Consider the following 18,955-nt stretch of genomic DNA (forward strand, 5'->3'; position numbering starts at 1 on the left):
CAACACAGCAATTTCAAAATGACTGTGTACCTTGACGGTCAAGGAATTCCACTAAAGGTTTCCACGCTGTTTCAGATTCTCCTATCTTTCCCCTTGTTATGTAGGTCAGCCTCTCCATTACAACACAAGACGCCATTTCCTTCACCCATACATGCATCAAAGGTATCATTTAATTTTTGGGAGGAAAGTAAAATAGTGGTATTTTCTAAAATATGGACCTATTAATTTGATTTTATGTAGCAGATTTTTTTATGTTGGTCTTTTTTTCTTTTTGTAATCGTAACTTAACATTCCAGGGTAATAATAAGAAAATAACACATGGAGCAGAGAATGTACAGTAAAGTAAATAATCTACTTTTTCCATCATGACTGCTGGCATCAACAGTGTTTGGTCAAGCCATGAGTCATTTACGAAGAGATAACATAAATGCTGACCATAGATGTAAAAATATTGTGTGTTTTACTTTTGTGGAAGTAAAGTAAACTCTTCACAGGAAGAGTGTGTTTCACACAAACCAAGAAGAAATCACTGGCAAGCAGTAAAACACATTCAGGTGCTGTAGTGTAATTAATCAGAGTCAAAAGTAGACTACAGCAAGTCTGCTGAAATATGTGTTTTGTTTGAGCTCGTGCCAATTAGTTGCAGATTTCAAGAGAGCAATATTTTGTTCATTTGCTCATTTCTATTGTTTATTCAAGTTGTTGCAAGTAGTATTGGTAGATAAAGTAACTAATAAAATTGTACACTAAAAGTCACATTCAGAAAAAGCTATTCGAGCACTATTTGTATGTGACACCATATTTTCAGGACCATTAAAAGCCTCGTATAAGTCAACGATTTGGTTGGGACATCCTCTTTCAGGCCTTTCACAACAGTACGGAGGAGTCATCGCAGAAGCAGGAAGGTATTTAAAGGGTGAGTTCACTTAAAAATGAAAAATTCTTATTATCTACTCACTGTCCTGCTAATGGAAGTGCCTCACGTGATGGAGTTGGATGAAGTTTCATTTATGGAGCGTCAAAGCAAAACAGTGTTGCAGCATTCTCAAACATCTGAAGCAGACCTGGCATCTAAAACGCTAAAAAAAAAGAAAAAGAAAAAATGGCTCCACAATCTTCAAGTCTGCAGCAGCCTTCTCAAATTGATTTGAACAGACGTTTTTTTACACACTGAAAGCCAATTTTTTATTTAGGCTTTTCCTTTAATGCAACAGGCATAGCTTGAGCATCAGGTAATGCCATCACTTGCCTATTGTTCACAAATAGCAGCCTTTCCAGTGCTCTAAGAAAAGGACGGCTGCAGCCCTGAGGGAGTTTCCCACCAGCCACTTTGAAGCCTAAAAAATGTCAGAAATACAATATGCTTCTAAGTTTTCAACGAGCCGAGGAAAGGTAGTCAAAGTGTGTGCTGTTCCAATATTAACAATGTAGTCTAATCACAAAGCTCACAGGACTAATCAGTCTGTCTGTGGCCTGCGTGTGAGCTCTGCTGCTGCTCCGCTGCACAGACTGGGGGAGGTTCGGTTCGGTTCTGCCTCGCGGCGGGAGCCTCTCTGGAGGACTGCGTAGCGGTCAGAGTGCCAGGCAGCCAGACTTTGGTCTGTGGGCATTTCCTCCTTTCAGATGGCTTCAGTTAAAGGGGTGCTCTATTCTCTCAACCTCTGGCTAGTTGCACACCAGCCCCTGTGGAGTGTCACTCGTTAGGGCCTGTTGTCTGCAGCCAAAACCTCAACTGCTCCCTAGGCCACTGCAGCACCACTCCCTGCCATCAACACCTGCTCACACATGACACACAGGCTCCGGCGTACTGCTGGGAAGAACTCCCTCCTGCTCGCTCGCCTCCAGATTCCGACTAACAAGGCCTCAGCATCTCTTTCTGGTCCTGACACCTTGCTTGTCAGATACCTCTGTCTGCTGCCATTTATTTCTTTGACCTCAAGCTGTGTTTCCTCAAAATCCGCGGAGTTCCAAAAGTCATCACACTTGAGGTTAAAAACTGTTATTAGTTGGCAAAGGTGAAACATTTTATGGTTTGTTTGTCTTAGGCCCTGTCATATGGTTTCTTTCATGTGAGTCACGACCGCTTTGACAGTTTAACGTGTTGCGTTGATCCGACCTTTTCACAGATCTGTCCTCCGTCGACAAGGCCTGGCCCGGACACGACTTGGTAGCCCAGACTCTTGTCTGCTCAACCCATAATATATTGGCATCCTCACCGGACTTATGGCTCTTTATTGGAAATTACATCACCTCGTAAAGGGATGTGACCCATTACAAAATCACACTGCTTTGTGTTATTCTTCCTTTGCAAAGAAGAGAGTCCTGCTCCCCTCTCTCTTTTGATCCCTTTTAATGATTTCCGCCTGATTTTGTTTGTTTGTTATCCTTCCCTTGGATCATTTGAGTTCCTGTCATATCTCCCAGGTGGGCAGGCAGGCCATCTAGACTGAGCAGGGACTTACTTTACTGACTTTAGATTAGAAATGCAACCAGTACACAGTGAGTGTGTATGCAGCCACCCTGTGTTCTTCTCATACCTAACCGTCCAATAAAAAGGATGACAACATGTCAAAACATGGAGCGTGGAGTGTGTAGGTTCAGGGGCCAGGCCTTGGCTTTTAGGCTCTGGGAACAAGCTGAGCAATACATCTGCGATTGTCATGATCAGAGTTGAACCTCTGTCAGCCGCCGCACAGTGTTGATACAGAGATGCCAAAAGCTCCTAACATGTCACCATGTTTCTCAGAACACGGCAATAACAACGTGATGTTACAAGGTCTTTGCTCGCAATGGGAACCCACATCAACAGAAAGATATACATTTTGTCAACCCCTGGGTTTCATGGGAATGCGTGTTAGATTTATGAACACAGAGCTCATCAAATGTGATTCTGTTTTTCTTAAAAGCAGATTCATTATGCATTGATACGCTGCCTTTTGGAATTAAGGTATGTAAAATCAAACATGTCTTCACATTTCTATGGGGATTCCAACATTTTCCTCCTTTCAGCTCACATATGTCCTCTAAACCGTGAAGACCACATATCTATTTCATGTTATATTTGACAATCAAAGCTATTGTGCAAAATCCACAAAGGCTACACACCTGCACACAGGACCAGATATTAGATATAGAATAAATCACAAAAAAATATCTATTTATGTCACTAATTGGCAGACAGAAATGTAGGAATAAATAGAGATGCTGTGATCTCATACAGATGTTACTTACTATGGAAGGACTTAGCCTAACTATTATCAGAGAGAAGCAAACGTTCTATGTTTTTAAACACCCGTGGAGCATCATCAAGACTAACACAGGACCAATAATGCATGGCAACAAAGTCTCCCCACTTTTGTCCTAAGTGTCCTCACTGGTTGGCCTGCCAGGTACGTAGCCAGCTTTGTGAAATATTTTGTTAAAAGACGTTTGAACTACTTACGTTATGCATGCACTCTATATGGTAGTAGCATGCTACTGATGTTTGCAAAACATGCGGTTGAACTTTACACATAGAGAAAAAAAAAGTATAAATAGAGCTGTATTACTGTACGTTCATCGGACAGTTTGCATTTGGTTACTATGCTAACGTCCTTTGGCACATGTTGCACATGGTCCGTCTGAAATCTGCTGCAAAAGTTAACATTTCGCAGCGTACCTACTTACAGCATATTCTGGTCTGGGAAAAAAAATGGAAGTGGATCATGGAGTTTCCAATAGGTATGAATGGACAGATTGACAGCTTTTTACCTCTGCTGATTTCATTTATATTTAAAAAACTCATAAAAGTGGTGATCATCTGCAAAGATTATCTTGTTGAACTAAACATGCAAGTGTCATAAACTTGTGTTTGCTGCAGAGCTCATCCTTACACAACTGAAATATCCCATAGGCTTTTTGTCAGGTGAAGCAAGGTAATGCTCACTTCCAGGTTAACTGACAAAAATACTTCATCCCTGCAGTACTCTATAAGTCTGCTAGCTAGCTAGCTTGCTCACTGTATGTTAGCAAGGTTGTTGCTAATGGTACTATAAGCTCACACAGTTAAATCAAAAGATGTATTTGTACTCTTGTGTGGAGCCATTTCTACTGCAACATAAGAGAGTTAAATAAAAGTGAGGGGTGCATCGTGGCATTGTGGTCTCTTGGGCTCTCCGTTTCCTCAAACGTTGACCGTTCATGCGTAATTTGCTTAGGTTTTTGCAAATCCACCCATAATGGCCATTCAAATGAAATGGAATGACTTTGCCATTCTAATTACTGGTGCGACCAGGCCTCAGTAGGGCACTGTGTATGGAAAATGATGCTACTGTTGAATTTTCTTTCATCAGTGCTGAGAGTACCACATACAAAATTCCTTTCTCCCCACAGACACGGAAACGCCACAGATCTATAAAGCTGACAGTGCTGAGGTCATCATGGGTAGGGCTATGCTACAGCCTACTTAATAATTAACTATTAATCCTAAAACAAAAACTGGCCACACTGATCTCTTTTGATCGTTCTGAGGTCCTTTTCAATTTCAGAGAGCGGCAAGCTTCTCAGGTATCTTGGAGGTCCTGGGCTCAGTCCCTGTGGTGTAGCTGCTGCCATATGGAGGTAACTCTAGCGGACTCAATATTAATGACCAGTAACCAGGGCCTCCTTGTAATCCACTTACCATCATTACGCAGGGCCAGCATGGCTACTGCTGCTGGGCTCTCATGCCCGAGCTGGATGCACTGCGACATTCCATTTGAGTGGTGTATGATTTGGAAGATGGAGGAAACACTGTTTTGCTACTTACATTTGCATGTGTTTCACAAAGTTGCACAAATGACAGTGTTGCTGGAAACCCCAAAGGGCAATACAGACTATTAAAAGAATGCTTCATTGCAATGAGTATAGACACATTTGGAGAGGAGGTGATATTTTGTTTCATTCTTACTCACCCTAACTTGAGCAAATCAGGCAATGTTGAGACAAATTTGTATCGCACACATGGAAGGTCTTGACCTTCAGAGCGTTAACTTTCGAGATGACAGTTCAGAGGACTTTTAATTAAAACTGCTTTGCTAGGCCAACAAGACTCAGGGGAGGGCTGCAGAAAAAGTTTAAGAAAATACAGGTGGACAGCTTCTACCTCCTCTAACATAGTCAACGCCTTTGTGCAACTTCGGCCCCTGCACCCTGCTTTAGCTCCACATGTGTCAGAAGAATTTTCAGCAGGGAACCCTCCAGATGAACCTTTACCCTTTAGTCTAATTGTCAAACACACAGACAGAGTTGAGTTACCCTGTGCAGCCCCAGAAGGCAGTGTATACATACACCACCCTGCATTAATGAGCAACTGCGCTACGGCTATTAGACCGAGCGCGTTGTTATGATTTCCACACATTCTCATCAGGGTGAAGGTGTTTTCAGGCCGTGGAGGAATAAAGGGCATCCCCTGTTCACTCCTCAGTCCCCATCCTTCGGTTCCTAAAGTCCTGTAATTGAGAAATACAGCTCAAGGTAACATGCCCTGAAGACCTTTGCCTACAGACATGAGGTAATGGTGAGGCTAATTAGGCTGAGGAGACAGAGTGGGCAGAAGCTCCTGGCCTAAAGCCCCATTAGTCTACAGAACAGTCTCCCTATGGTCAAGGGCATTTACTCTGGGATTAGGAAAACAGAGCGGCATAGCTGGCTGGCTCCTGCAGTAAACCCATGGCAGTGTATTGGGTTGCCACATGAAAGGCTGGACAAAGGCAGGATAGTGGAAAGCTGAAGAAAGAGAAGCGAGGGACTGAGAAAGAAAGGCTCATTCAGGACCGACACTTATGAAAGAGATGAGAGATGTCAGCAGGCAACCCTACCTCCGATGCTCATGATGGACAATTTGTCTTCTACAAAGGAAGGACTCATCACAATGAGCCCGGTTCAGGATACTGGCCCCGATGCTGTGCTTTTAACACAATAAATCAAGTAATTGCAGTGTATGTCATGACACGAAACGTGGACATTTTTCTTTAATGGTTTCCAAAATGCATCAATGGGACATTTAAGGAAACCCTGTGACATGTTGCTGGCCCCAGGTTAGGACGAGCTTTTTGACATTTTCATCATTTAATCATCTGCTGGGCTCGCGTCTCCTCCTGCCTTCTCTTTGCTTGTCTGGTTTTGCCCCTCATCTACCAAACAATGGCTTCAGTTAGTCCATGGATTTATGGGCATAAAAATAAATACATCAAAAGGGCAAGTAAGAGAGCGATTTATGAGATTTTACTGCAGCACAACGTTAATCTCCGGGATCAGAGATAAAAGCTGAACTTTACTCACTATAAATCCTTAGATTCCCAATATGTTCTGTTAAAATATTATAGTCAACAGAGTGACAGGGGAATGGACGTAGTGCAGGTCTGTGATTTGGCCAGCGTTAATGTCTGAGCTGGGGAAGCCATTGCTGGTCCTTTCCTCACATGGCAGCCCACTTATCACGGGTTTGACGGAGACAGACGAATGATGATGCCGAGAGATTTGTTATCTTAAATCAGTCGAGGGCTGCAGGCAGACTTTTATACAACTGTGTGAAGATTTATGGAAGCTTTTCTTTGCTACAACTCACTGTTGGGCAATGCCATCCACTGTTCCGTTTCTTGATCGTACACACAGACCCAAATTTACACACATTGTATTTTTTACATCATGACTCATCTAAAGTACCTTGACATATGTGGCCGATTCCTGGCCCTTCGTTATCCGGTTATTATCGCTATTCAGGGGGAAACCTAATCGGCAAACACGTGTTTCTGTTAAAAGAGAATAAGGCACAGCATCCGGGCTGATGCAGGGCTCCCATCACTCTGTAACTGGTCGGGCTCCTTAAGGTGAAAAAAACAGTATGTCTATCACTACCTTTGATGACGCCAAATCAGACGCTCATCATTTGTCACAGGAAAAACTTCTTGTGAGACCCGGGAAGGGTTAAGGATAGGGCTACTCCCTTCTAGAAGTGCTGTCAAAACACCCCTTGACACCTCTGAGAACATAGGAAAAAAACGTGCAGGGGATGAGATAGTAGGTGAATAAAGACATGAACTTCAGTGTAATGGGTAGAACACTGAAGTGCAAAAAGAATCTCAGAAACACTGGACAGAGGAGACATGGCACAAGCTGCGTCGGCTCCTTCAAGTCACAGACGGGGACATGTTTAATCACGAGATTCTTGCATTGGAACATGAGAGGAAGTCGGGTCAATTCACACTCACTTAGAACGTCCAGATGTCCCTGTCCAAGCACTCCCTTCACCGCCAAACTACCCAGGACAATGCAGGGTGGCACTCGTCTTGTGTTAAGCAGGGATCATTGAGCTTGATGACTTTTGGCAGGGGAAAACTTTGCTCACTCACCTACTCACTCACTTACTCTGCCTTAGGTCAGAGCCATGTTCCTGTACATAAAGCCAGCAGCCTTTGGGTCTATCTCCGTCACTCTGTTATCCTAATTAAGAAGACGGACAGAGTGAGAGAAAGACATGGAGAGAGCAAGACGTGGAATAACTGGTGACTCCCTTTGGCCTGAATGTGTTAACTCCTCCTGACTTTCCCTACCACCTCCTCCTCCTCCTCCTCCTCCTCCTCACTGCGTCCTTATCCGCCTTGGCTGTAAACCCTGCTGCACGCAGCCATCAAAGTAAGCACTGTGGAAAAGAGGAAATGTGAAGGTTAGGCGACCTGATTTGGACTGGTGGGGGATATTTTTTTGGAATTTCATCAAGCGGAGGCCTGTAGAATCCTCCAGTGGGTTGCTGGATGGAGGATGGACTTCTCAAGAGCCCCCTGTTACCACCCCCACTGACTCCCCCTGTCCACAGAGCCACTGTTTTCAAAGATCCAGTGACATCTGAGTTAGTAATTTGGCACACAGCTGTAGCAGGACACTGGGGTTTAATTGGGCCGCGCTGCTCTGGTGGTTTCAGCAGACCACTTACTTCAATCTTGATCCAACATATCGTCTCTATTAGGAGCTCATACTCCGCCTACTTTTATGTGAAGAATTAAACTGCGCATCCAAAAAGAAAAAAAAAAAATAAAAATGGAAAAGACAAAAATCTGAAAGAATCAGAAAAACGTTTTTGTGCTTAGCTGAGTTGGAAAAATTGGTGTAAAGATAAAACCAGAATGGAACAAATTGCAGTTGAGGACTAGAATATTAAGTGGAGCCTCTTCTTCTGAATTTTTTTAAAATGGTACATGACTGAGTTATTATATTATTATGATCAGCAGACAAACTCGGTGGAGTTTATCTAAATACACCCAACTAATATTTGCATAAAAGCAGTGCAAAGCACATTCATTACCATTATCTTTAGCATTTTCGGTAAATGAGTTTATAATTGGTCATAAATGTTAATGGAATGTGGCTTAAGACAACTGCATTTTAGATGGCAATCTTCCATCACCGATTGATAGCTATTGTAATTCTTTCAAGAATATAGTAATTAACTATAGATTTCTGACTTTTCATGTTTGTCAGGCAAGCTTGTACACAGACCAACTAAACCACTAGGAAGCCAAATACCAATTTAAATTCATGAATTAAAGGCTATTGCAGTGTGACAAAAAGTCTTTTGACATTGTCATGGCCCATAGCCGAGAAAAACAAACGATAATTGACATTTACTACTTTCTAGAGCCGTCATATACAAGATGAAAGGTCTGTTCATACAACCTTGCACTCTCGAGCAAACTCCTATGGTGCAGCCGAAAGGAAAGGAATATTTTTCTCAAAAGAAAAGAAAGGTGGATGTGGAAAAAAGAAAGGTGGATGTGAATGGCACCCAAGGGCACAACTCCCAGAAACACTGGAACATTTTTGTTGGACACCTTGGAAACACAAAGTTTAGTTGGATTTTCTTTAATATAAAATGTAGCAGTTATCAAGAATAAAGTAAATTCATACAACTTGCCTCATAAACAGCATTTCATTTACAGCAAGAAATTAAAAATATTTTCTGGAGACTATACAAATCTGATTCTGATCAATAAAATAAATGACAGTGGGGTAACACATGAAGAGGGGGAGAAGTAAAGGAATACAGTAGATAAAAAGTGAAAACCAGGATACAACTGACACTATTTTATTAACGGTCACATTAAAAACAAGAAGTTGTGATGTAACTGTTAATAAAATAGTGTTAGTTGTATCCTGGTGTGCTGGAAACTTGATTTATTGACCTACTGTGGTTTGCCCTGTGCCGGCTGCACCTCGAGGTGAAGTGCTGCTGTGCACAGGGTATCTTCCGTTTTTTATATGAAAAGGGAACTTGATGTGATACAAAAATTAATTTAAAACTACAGGCAAAGTAAAGCGCTGAGGTGTGTAAAAATCCCTTTCAAATGTGTATTATCATTATTGACCAACATACACATTTACATTACCCTTTTTTAAAACTGGACAGAAGTCAAATACCATAGTAGGTGGAAAATATGAAAGCTGACAACCACCATACAGCAGGTAGTTATTTTTCAAAAGGCTGTTATTTCCAGATCACAAGTTAATTATTATGGTTTCCCGAGATGACATCGCTTGTTTTCTCGTGATAATGGGTTAATGTACCTCATTATCTCGAGATTGGGAACCTCATTTATTAATTTTTTTCCATTGTCAATGTTTCCCTGCACCATTTTGTATTATTTGTAAAAGCTATAAATAAAGTTTAAAATATATACATCTTGTTATCTCCAGAAACTGGCGGTTAGTTTTTTCAAATAGCTCATTCTCACAGGAGGGGCTTATCTTGATAACAATATAATTGACTCATGCTCTAGAGACAACAGCGTTTTGTGTTCCGTAGAAAAAAGGGAAAATAAATGAACATGAAAAAGATTGGGCAATGCAACCTGAGCTCGACACACAGCTAGTGTATATGCAAAATGCAGAAGAGGATTTGTACAGTATGGTGGCCAACTGTTAGACAAAAACAAACCAAAAATGGGAATAGTTTGCTATTGTGCAAAATATTATTGGCTTCCTTGCTAAGACTTAAATGAGAAGATTTTTTATCACACTAACATCTGTAGGTTAAATATTAAGCTAGAGCCAGAAGGTAATTAGCTTATAGGCATTAAGGCTGGAAGCAGGGGAAAAGTACTCTGGCTCTCTCAAAGTAAACTTAAAATTTAAATATTTTTAATATATGTAAGCTTACAAATAAAGAAATATCTGGTTCATAAACAACAAGTTTGACATTAACTTCATAAAACCACAACTTTTGTGCTAGTGAACGTACTTTTTTAAAATTTGGACAGGGCCAGGCTGATAACTACTCCCTGTTTCCATTCTTTATGGTAGGCTAAGCTAATTGCATCTCGGCTCCATACGTAATATGTAAACCTGAAAGAGATGTTCATCTTCTCATCTCACACTCAGCAAGAAACCACCAAAAACTAATTCTTTAAAATGTAAAACATTTTTTAGGCTTTTGCTACATTAGCAGCAAAGACACCAGGATCTACCAAAGCTATTGTTTGTGCATTGTTAATGATAATAACACAGCCAGAAAACCAATGTACCACAACTTACTGTGAAGTATCTCTAAAGAAACTAAAAGTACTGAGTGAAAAATGAGTAAGATGGACTGGGAATGGGAGACTCAACATAGCAATAAACTTCTAATGCTCATAAAGTCAGGAGCGGCTACTTACTATTTGTCTGATTTGAAATCCTGGAAGTGTGCTGTGGACCCTCTATTAGCAGCCTTGCTGAAGCCGTTTTTATGTGAATAAAAATAAAGACTCCACCCTAATAAAACACAATTGTGAACATTTTCTTCTAGCAGACAGCCAAAAGTGTCCAGTTCTGGGACTTTAAATGGCAAAGCTGTTATGCTGGGCACCTTCATATGAAGAGTGGCTTTTTCAAAATGCTCCTAAAAGGAATATATAACACCTAAATAAAATGACTCTCTATGTGCTTCGTAAAGGGAAAACTAGACCAGGGTGATGAAATCAAAACACTCGACTGAAAGAAGAGACGCCTCCTGTGTGAAAACCGTGGCTTGAGATCAGGTTGCGCTTAAAGTCAAGATATGTATATAAAAATGTATGCAAAAAACCAACCAGACGATATTAGAATATATAAATTTCTCTTACATAAAATTACACTTACTGTACTTTTCTTGAGAGTGTACCTGACAATGTTTTGTTTGGAGTAACAGTCATGGAAGCATTATAGAAGCATAGAACTATAGTGAGACAGAAGGCAAATATATCCCCCCTCCCCGGAAAGGTTCTTTTACAGACATATGCATGTACGTTGTGCACCAAGACGAAATATGTCAATCCCTTTGTTTTCTAATGGTCTAATGTTACACATACACTCAAGACAGTTGGCATGATGTGCTGGCAGGACTGCTGGTGCTGTGATGGTCCGGGCTCGTTCCACATTCTGGTCTGGACCAAAGAGCTCAAACTCATGGCCAAATGGTTGTGTGACCCAGACTGAGACCTGGATCAATGTCCAAGGCTCATTATTCTGGACAGGTGTCCTTAGCCTCACCCCTGTCAGATCTGGGCGGACCTGGAGAACCACGTCCAGACGACCACTAAGGATGAAATCCAGCCTAATCCCAAGCAAAAGCTTATCTTCAGCTCCGTGCAGTTCAGGTATGGTGGCACAGCCGTCTGGTGCTGTCTTGCTTTATTCCCGTTACCCCCCAATACCAGCCACAGCAGCTAAGAAAGATAGAAAAAAACAAAAAAAAAACCCTGCATATTTTCTGTCAAATCCCTTTTCCTTTTATACAGTTTGTTGATCTCATGAGTGAGTCCAACTGACTGGAACCCAGTGAGTCTCCGTCTCCACTTTCTTCAGCACTGACCGCAGCTCGCTGAAGGCGGCCGAAAGGTCATCGTTGACAATGACCTTCTCGAAAAGATGGCCGTATTGAGTCTCCATCATCTGGCCAGTCTTCACCATTTCCTGAAAGTCCTCCTCCTGCAGTGTAAGTGAGAAAGAGGAGAGAAGAAGACACAGATTAAAAAAGACAAAAAGCAGATATTTCTGCAAAAACCAAAGACCAACCAGTTAATTTTAGGCTGCCTATCTGTTGCTTAGAAGGAACACTAGCCACAGTCAACAAGAGTGGAGATAAATTCACATACTGTAAACACAAATTACATGGCCTTGAACACGCAAATAAACACAAAGTGGCCCGTACGGAGCCTGTTATAACCTCCCAGAGACATGGTACACACACACACGAACCGGGGCACTGACCACGCACTAAAAACTCTCCGTACAACAACCTGACCTCAAGGAATTTTCATAATTTCCTGCAACGAATACACACGGTTATCCAATTCACAAAGAAAATAAAATATCCTCAAAATAGGAAGAGGACAAAACATAACAATAATTTCCAAAAGACAGACGCGTAAAACATACATTATTGCCGGTCTGGACTTTATATGTGCGATGGGGAAATGACAGCTTGCGGCAACGCTGCTCCGCTGTCAGAGCTGAGAGCTGTGACCGTGTGAACCCTCTGCACGACCAGATGAAGTGTCTGGAAATGACACTGAAGTAGTTACAATGGACATGAGCTCTGGAGGCAATGATCAACCGAGTCAAGAATGTGAATTCAAGTCACAGTTTGATTTGAGTCAGACTGGAAACATTAATCGGATGATTTTAGACTTAAGATAGAGTCAAAAAATAACATAACTTTACCAACAATGAGTCACGATAGCATTTGAACTTCAGCATTTTAAATTGGAATGATTTGACATCCACAAGATCAAAGATGAAAGATGATATTAGGGAGTAAGGCTTAAGATGTAGCCGTTCAACTCATCAACTATTATTTTTTAACAATGGATGCATTATGAATTAAATTACTGATGAGATGGCACAAGCGGGAGGTAAAGTGTGCAGTGCAGATACAGTGGGTTATCATTTAGATGTAAAGACTCCAGTTCAGTCAGGAACATTCTCGTCAAAGGTTTAACCATTTATTGAAACAAATGGAATAAAGTTACGCTTGGCGCAGACGGCGCCGCTCTTAAAATGCTCCCTGAACTGAAGCAGCATGCTAAGCCAAAACAGGAATAATGTAATGTAAGGCTGCATTCCAAACAACCTGGATATTTCTGCCCTTCAACGAGAAGAGAACGAACTTCAGAGACGGGTGTTTCAGGTAAAATGACACCTTTTATGTGTAATGTACACATACATATACATTTTATAACTTTTTAATAAGTTGTATAAATAACAATGACTGAGTGATTAGAGAAGACAATCTAAAAAGTGTCTTCTAAATGCCATCAATAAGCTCACATAAAAGGAATGCAACAGTTACAAATTAACTAAAAACACTCCCATTATTTTGTGGGAAAATGTCTTTATCAGGCAAACTGATGGCCCTGTGGAATCAGCATGCTAACATGGAGGCTCAAACAGGGGTCGTCCAGGGGGACTAAGTGTTTTCTGAGTCATTATGCAAATGAGCTGTCCAGTGTAAAGAATAAAACCACGTGCTAACTGTGAGGGATAGCCAAATAACATATTTTTATAAGGCTGGGAGTAAACACTGCCTATCTGGGGCTCCTGTATTCATAGACTCATAGAGCCCAGGTATCTCTACGCAGTGGTCCCTCAGCGTTTCAGCTGTGTGGGCCCTGGCTGATCCTGGCCTCACTGCACCGGCAGGTCCAAAGTGGCTGCACTGATTTAGCCTATGTTTTTACAGTCAACTTTAGATTTCTAGACAGATATGGTTTTATAGTTAACCCCTTTGCCAAACACACAATTATAAATACACACAGATGCACATTCATGCACAGAAACTCAAACACACACACATACACACTCGCGCACACACAAGCACACTCACACAGGCTCCCACACCCACAAACGGGCAGATTCAAGCAGAGTGTGTGCGTACAACGTGTACGCACATAAACATGGCCTCGTTAAAGTTGAAAACTCCTAAACGGCTCAATTTTTAGAGACGCTCCTTCCAGCCAGGAGTTACTTCAGAATGTTTCTGGTGGTTTTCCGCTTCATAATGGATTAGCTGTGCAGCTAAATATAAACACTCACTCACTGTGACACTCTGCAAAAGACATGTCTGCTTTTTTTTGCCTGGCCGTCTTGCATGTATCCACCTTACAAAAAAACTGACCTCACACTCTATCGGCTTTTGTGAGGAAAGCGTGATGGTTTTATCAGCCTGTGCCTTGAAGGATGACAGGAAGAGGACGGGCCGAGACGAAAAGACAGCTCAGGGTGAGGCAGAACGTTTGTTGGCCTGCAAAGGGAAACTGTTCCAGAGGGGGGACTCTATTCTCTGTCATCTGGACCCAAGCCCCCACAGGACTTCCACTGTTGGACCGAGATTTACAGATGACCACTGCGTCCAATGCCAGGAAGACAACCCCTCTGATCTGTCCTGGGAAATAAATGAACCTGAACTGTGCACTGTTTTCAGTGTGTGATGTTTCCTCATCCACCAGCGAGTCTCTGCGTCTGTCTCTAGTTAGGCCATTTAAGGTAAAAGAACATTAATCACAGTGGAAAGCCACTAAAGGGACGGCTGGGTAAAGAGATGGAAAAAGAATAAAAAAACAGAGAAAAAGAAATAATAAGATAGATGTAGGATGAAATGAAAGGGGCAGAGAGGTGAAAACAAAGAAGGTAAAAGAGGCAAATGGAAAGCTGGGCAAGTAGAAGAGAGTGGATATTTTTTGGCATCCAGAAATCAATGTCTGATCCCTCTCCTCAGAGGGCAGTTTGAGCTGATGCCACTACTTGACTAGTTCATCCCCACTGCCATGAGATTGCTTAATTTTCACATGAAATGATGTCGGGTCTTGTGCCTGTTCAAGCACTTTGTTTTAGCCCAGATAAATGGCTGTTTTAATTGCACAAAATGAGGTTACTGACTGATGGATCTCCGTGTTAGGTTTAATTGGAGTGATGTTTTAATGGCTTGTATTTTTATTGTTGTCTTTGTTGTAGTTTTTATATTGGCGATTTTATTGTGTCAGTTTTAGGAAAATCCTACCTATAAAGTTTTTCATCACCTTAGTGGCACAAAACAGCATGTGTCCGCCTCAGGTGTCATCTTTTATAACCAGCACACACACCCAGTTGTCAGCGGGAAACCTGCTTTATGGATCCTGTTAAAACAAACCTGTCTTCTCTATCTAAATAAGCCTCGAAAACCAAACCAATCTTCACAAATCAGCTTTAAAGATGTTGTGGTAATTATGTTTAATGTGCCATTTTCTTCACTAACCACATTACAGCCTGATTTTTATGCATTACATCAGCCTGTTTTTGCTTGTTTCTGCTTAACGCTTCAGTTCCTCTTTTGAAAACCTATTCTGAATCGTCTCCAGCTCAAACAATGGGGCTAAAGTCAGAGCGCTCTGCTGGAACAATGAGCCGACTGTTCCCCAACCTTTATCATTAAAGCAGACCTGTCTCTCTAACGGAGAAATACAGCTGGCGGGAGACAGAGTTTGTCTGAGATGACTCAACCAATGACAGCTTCTCTTTCAGAGCCTTTTAATAGTCAATCTGAGGTGGCTTACTGTCAGTGCACATGAACATTTACACACAACCTCGTTTGTTACCTGGCTGAAATATGCCTCCTTCACAGTTTTATAGAGGTATATTTGTATTACTTGAGAGAATAGCAGAAGCTAATATAGGGACAGTGAGTAATAACAGCAATAGCATGCATTGTGAGCAATCGTCCTGTTTCTGACAACTAAAGCTCATTGTTCTCTGGACTCCTGCTGGGAAGCAGACGGAGGCAAACTGATATTTTTACTGTGTGACTAATGCAGGCCGACTTTGTATCCGTATCAAGGATTTAATGGTTTGACAGGGAAGTAAAATATCTAGGGGATGTTCTGAGTCTGAGCTGACTTTCAAATGTGACCTGTCTGCACACTGTACGGTATGTGTTTCACTGAGAATGGATAGAAACGAACTGTGTAGTTAGCTCAATTGTAGTCACTCGATAAGAAAAATACATGTACAATTTTACTCAATAGTTTAAGGGGTTGCAATGTTACCCATCTTGTTAGGGTTGCCATGGGTAAGGGGGGATTGGTACATGGATCATTGATGTCATTCTGATATCTGTTGAGTGAATCACATCAGTATCAGCACCCGATGCATCCCTGGAGCTGCATCTTGTTTGGAGTGTTAACAAAATAAGCTGCAATAAATATATGACATGGTCAATCTCAGGCATGATTGATTACCATCAGCTGTTTTTCAGCCTCTTCCAGATCAGGGTGCATGTATTTGAACTTTGCCTTGCTGACTGCTTGCGCATCTTACATCACAGGCTATCCCATCATGCTCCTTGCGAGGGACCGCTGCTTCCTAAAACAACAGGAGCCGACAGCCCCATCCGACTGGTGTTAACCAAGTTTAGTTATGCAGTGAATGGCAGTTTGATTTAATAGAACGACAAGAAAGGCAGTCGAAGAAAGCCGGGAATGTTAAAAAAGTTGTGGTGACTTTCATAGATGGACTTTTTCTTGCAACATGAGGTCACAACTGAAGATACAACATTCATCAGGAGTTTTGTTTGAGGAAACTCATGTGCTGTTTTTATTATGCCTTTGAGATGCTAACCATCCTGATAGCAATGAAAAAAATCACTTGATTTTTAGGAGCCTTAAAATAAAAAGGTCATTAATTAATTCATGCAAAATGGCGCTTCATGCCAACTACATCTGTAAACTTTAAGTAGCCTGAGTCTAAGGGTTGAAGGACAGTGGAAAGTAAGCAGGAGTTGAGCTATATTAAAAGCAGTAAAACATTATGGTACACGTAAAATTTGAGGTGTCTGTCTATGTCATTTGCGTATGTTTTCAATAAAGACTTATATGAAACATAAATTAAACCCCACCATGTTGGATGTACACCTGCAGAGCCCAGTTCACACCCCATCGCCTCCTCCACTGTTCCCTTTCTTCACTCCTCCTCATGCTGCATATTCTGCGGTCAGTCAGCCTCCGTCTCTTTCTCTCAGCCTCCCAATTCCTCATATTTCTTACCTCCTGGTGTCCCATCAGGCCGTGTCTGGTGTGTTGCTGACTGGGATCATGACCTTAATACTGCCTGTGGCGAGAGAGACACGCGAGCGAGCGCCTGGCCCTGATGGGGCTGGGAAAACCATCATCCACCCACAACCCCCCTCCTCCCCCACCCCCGCTAGCTCCCCCACACTGCAACTTCACAGCAGTACCGAACACCAGCTAATTGGTTTCATGTGGGTCCCCACTGGGCTGGGATGAAGGTGTGTAAGGGATGACCTCATCACTCACATACACATACTGTACACACAGGGTCCAGATAGAGATTCTGTTATTTCTTCTGCTGGTAATCTGTTGCAATGTGTTTCTATAACACCACTGCATCATTGGACTGTGTGTTCATTGTGTTTCAACAGCTACATCCTTCTTGCGACTGATCTTCTGACAACATATAGATGACATTTTATACAGTCGAGATTTGACCATAAAACTCAAATAAATAATTAGATTTTAATGTTAGAAACTGTTTGTATCTGCTGTAAATTTGCTCTCTGGCTATATGTTTGATATCCCCCTTTTATCGTTACTTAATGTCTATCCTATTAGCTGTATCCTGTTTCCACTCTGCTGTAATGATCTAGTTTCCTCACAGAGGTCTTTAAACTTTCATTTAACTTAATCTAATCTGAATAACATTTACAAATATCATTGAGTTTGGGAGCATCAGTTGAGGTGTTAGCTACACACTGAAAAGTACATTAAATTGACTTCCTGTGATTGTCGAAATCAAGGCAAACCAGACCCATCTGGTACTTGAAGCTGTTTCAATATATACTGTACACATACATACATATGTCAATCAATGTCTAATTCAGTGTGAGAAATGAACTCTCTCACCACTCTCTCTTACCGTGAATGGCTTGGCAGATCCCTTGTCATCCTTGCCTGATATGATTTTGGCGTTTTGTCTGGTCTCCCTCAACCTCTCGATCGTAGGAGGCTTCACAAACACTACAAAGGGTTTAAATTCTGCTGTCCGCAGGTGCTTTAGTGTCTGAACAGAGAAAAAGGAAACCAAAAATGAATGTGAAAGCATAGATAGAGTGTAAGACAATACCTTTGAGCAACAAGAGGGTAGGAAAACAATAAACGTACAATGCAAGTGTCTTTGCTAGTTTCTGACCAGTGCAGTAGCAGTTGTACTTGCACCCATCTGTTTCTTGTGTTTCAGATGGGTGAGATGTGGCAGGTCAAGAGGGTCTGGCACCTTGTAGTTCCTAGACAATCTCCTCTTTTTGCATTTTCCATGGGATGGAAATAAAGTAACATTGCTTAAGCAAGCAGCTGTGCTAAATAAACTGTTAATTGCCAAACTAACTGCTACAGTATGCATAAGTTATGCAAATGTGTGACATGTTTACACAGTGTGATGGCAAGAAGTAATGGAATCAAAGACAGGACTACTAACGAGGCATTTCAGGCAGTTCAGGAGCAGTGTTTTCTGTGAGAGAGGAGCTACTGTTGGTGCAGACTTTTACCTTTTTAATTATGATCTTTTACATGCACATGAACCAATATAAAACACAGGAGGAAAGGAAAAAAGCAAAGAAGCATAAAAGGTCTCCTTTAAATTTGCTCAGCGGCATTGAAAAAGTAGGTGTTTAAAATTTACATGACTAACCATTTTAAGGACCTTTTTCCTTATGCTTTATCCTTAACGTCTTGAGGACCTTTGTCTTCTTTTTTGTTAACATATATTAGATTTTGCTCCAACTTTTGCTTTTTCATTGACTATAAAATGAAATAATCTTTAGGTCTCTAAATTTGGGACAGAAGCATTTGGCTAAGTGGTCACATATTATGACAATTAGTTGCTGCCTTTTCAGGGATCACAAGCAAAAATAGTTGGGAACCATTGGTTTAACGTATGG

At 41.5% G+C, this 18,955-nt stretch overlaps 1 protein-coding gene across 2 annotated transcripts in view; it reads right to left on the minus strand.

Moving 5' to 3' along the window:
• Nucleotides 1–8,861: 8,861 nt before the first annotated feature.
• Nucleotides 8,862–18,955, minus strand: part of mpp7a (MAGUK p55 scaffold protein 7a) — a 147,664-nt gene continuing 137,570 nt past the window's right edge. For both annotated transcript variants that reach the window (XM_084340178.1, XM_084340179.1), the window contains 2 exons: nucleotides 17,935–18,078; nucleotides 8,862–11,958 (listed from right to left, as the gene is read on the minus strand). In XM_084340178.1, coding sequence (XP_084196304.1) covers nucleotides 11,779–11,958; nucleotides 17,935–18,078 — 324 coding nt within the window. In that variant the 3' untranslated portion in view covers nucleotides 8,862–11,778. The remainder of the gene's footprint in view (nucleotides 11,959–17,934; nucleotides 18,079–18,955) is intronic.

The sequence above is a fragment of the Pagrus pagrus genome, assembly GCF_965226575.1.
Source record: "Pagrus pagrus genome assembly, chromosome: 20".
In the NCBI taxonomy this organism is placed as follows: domain Eukaryota; kingdom Metazoa; phylum Chordata; class Actinopteri; order Spariformes; family Sparidae; genus Pagrus; species Pagrus pagrus.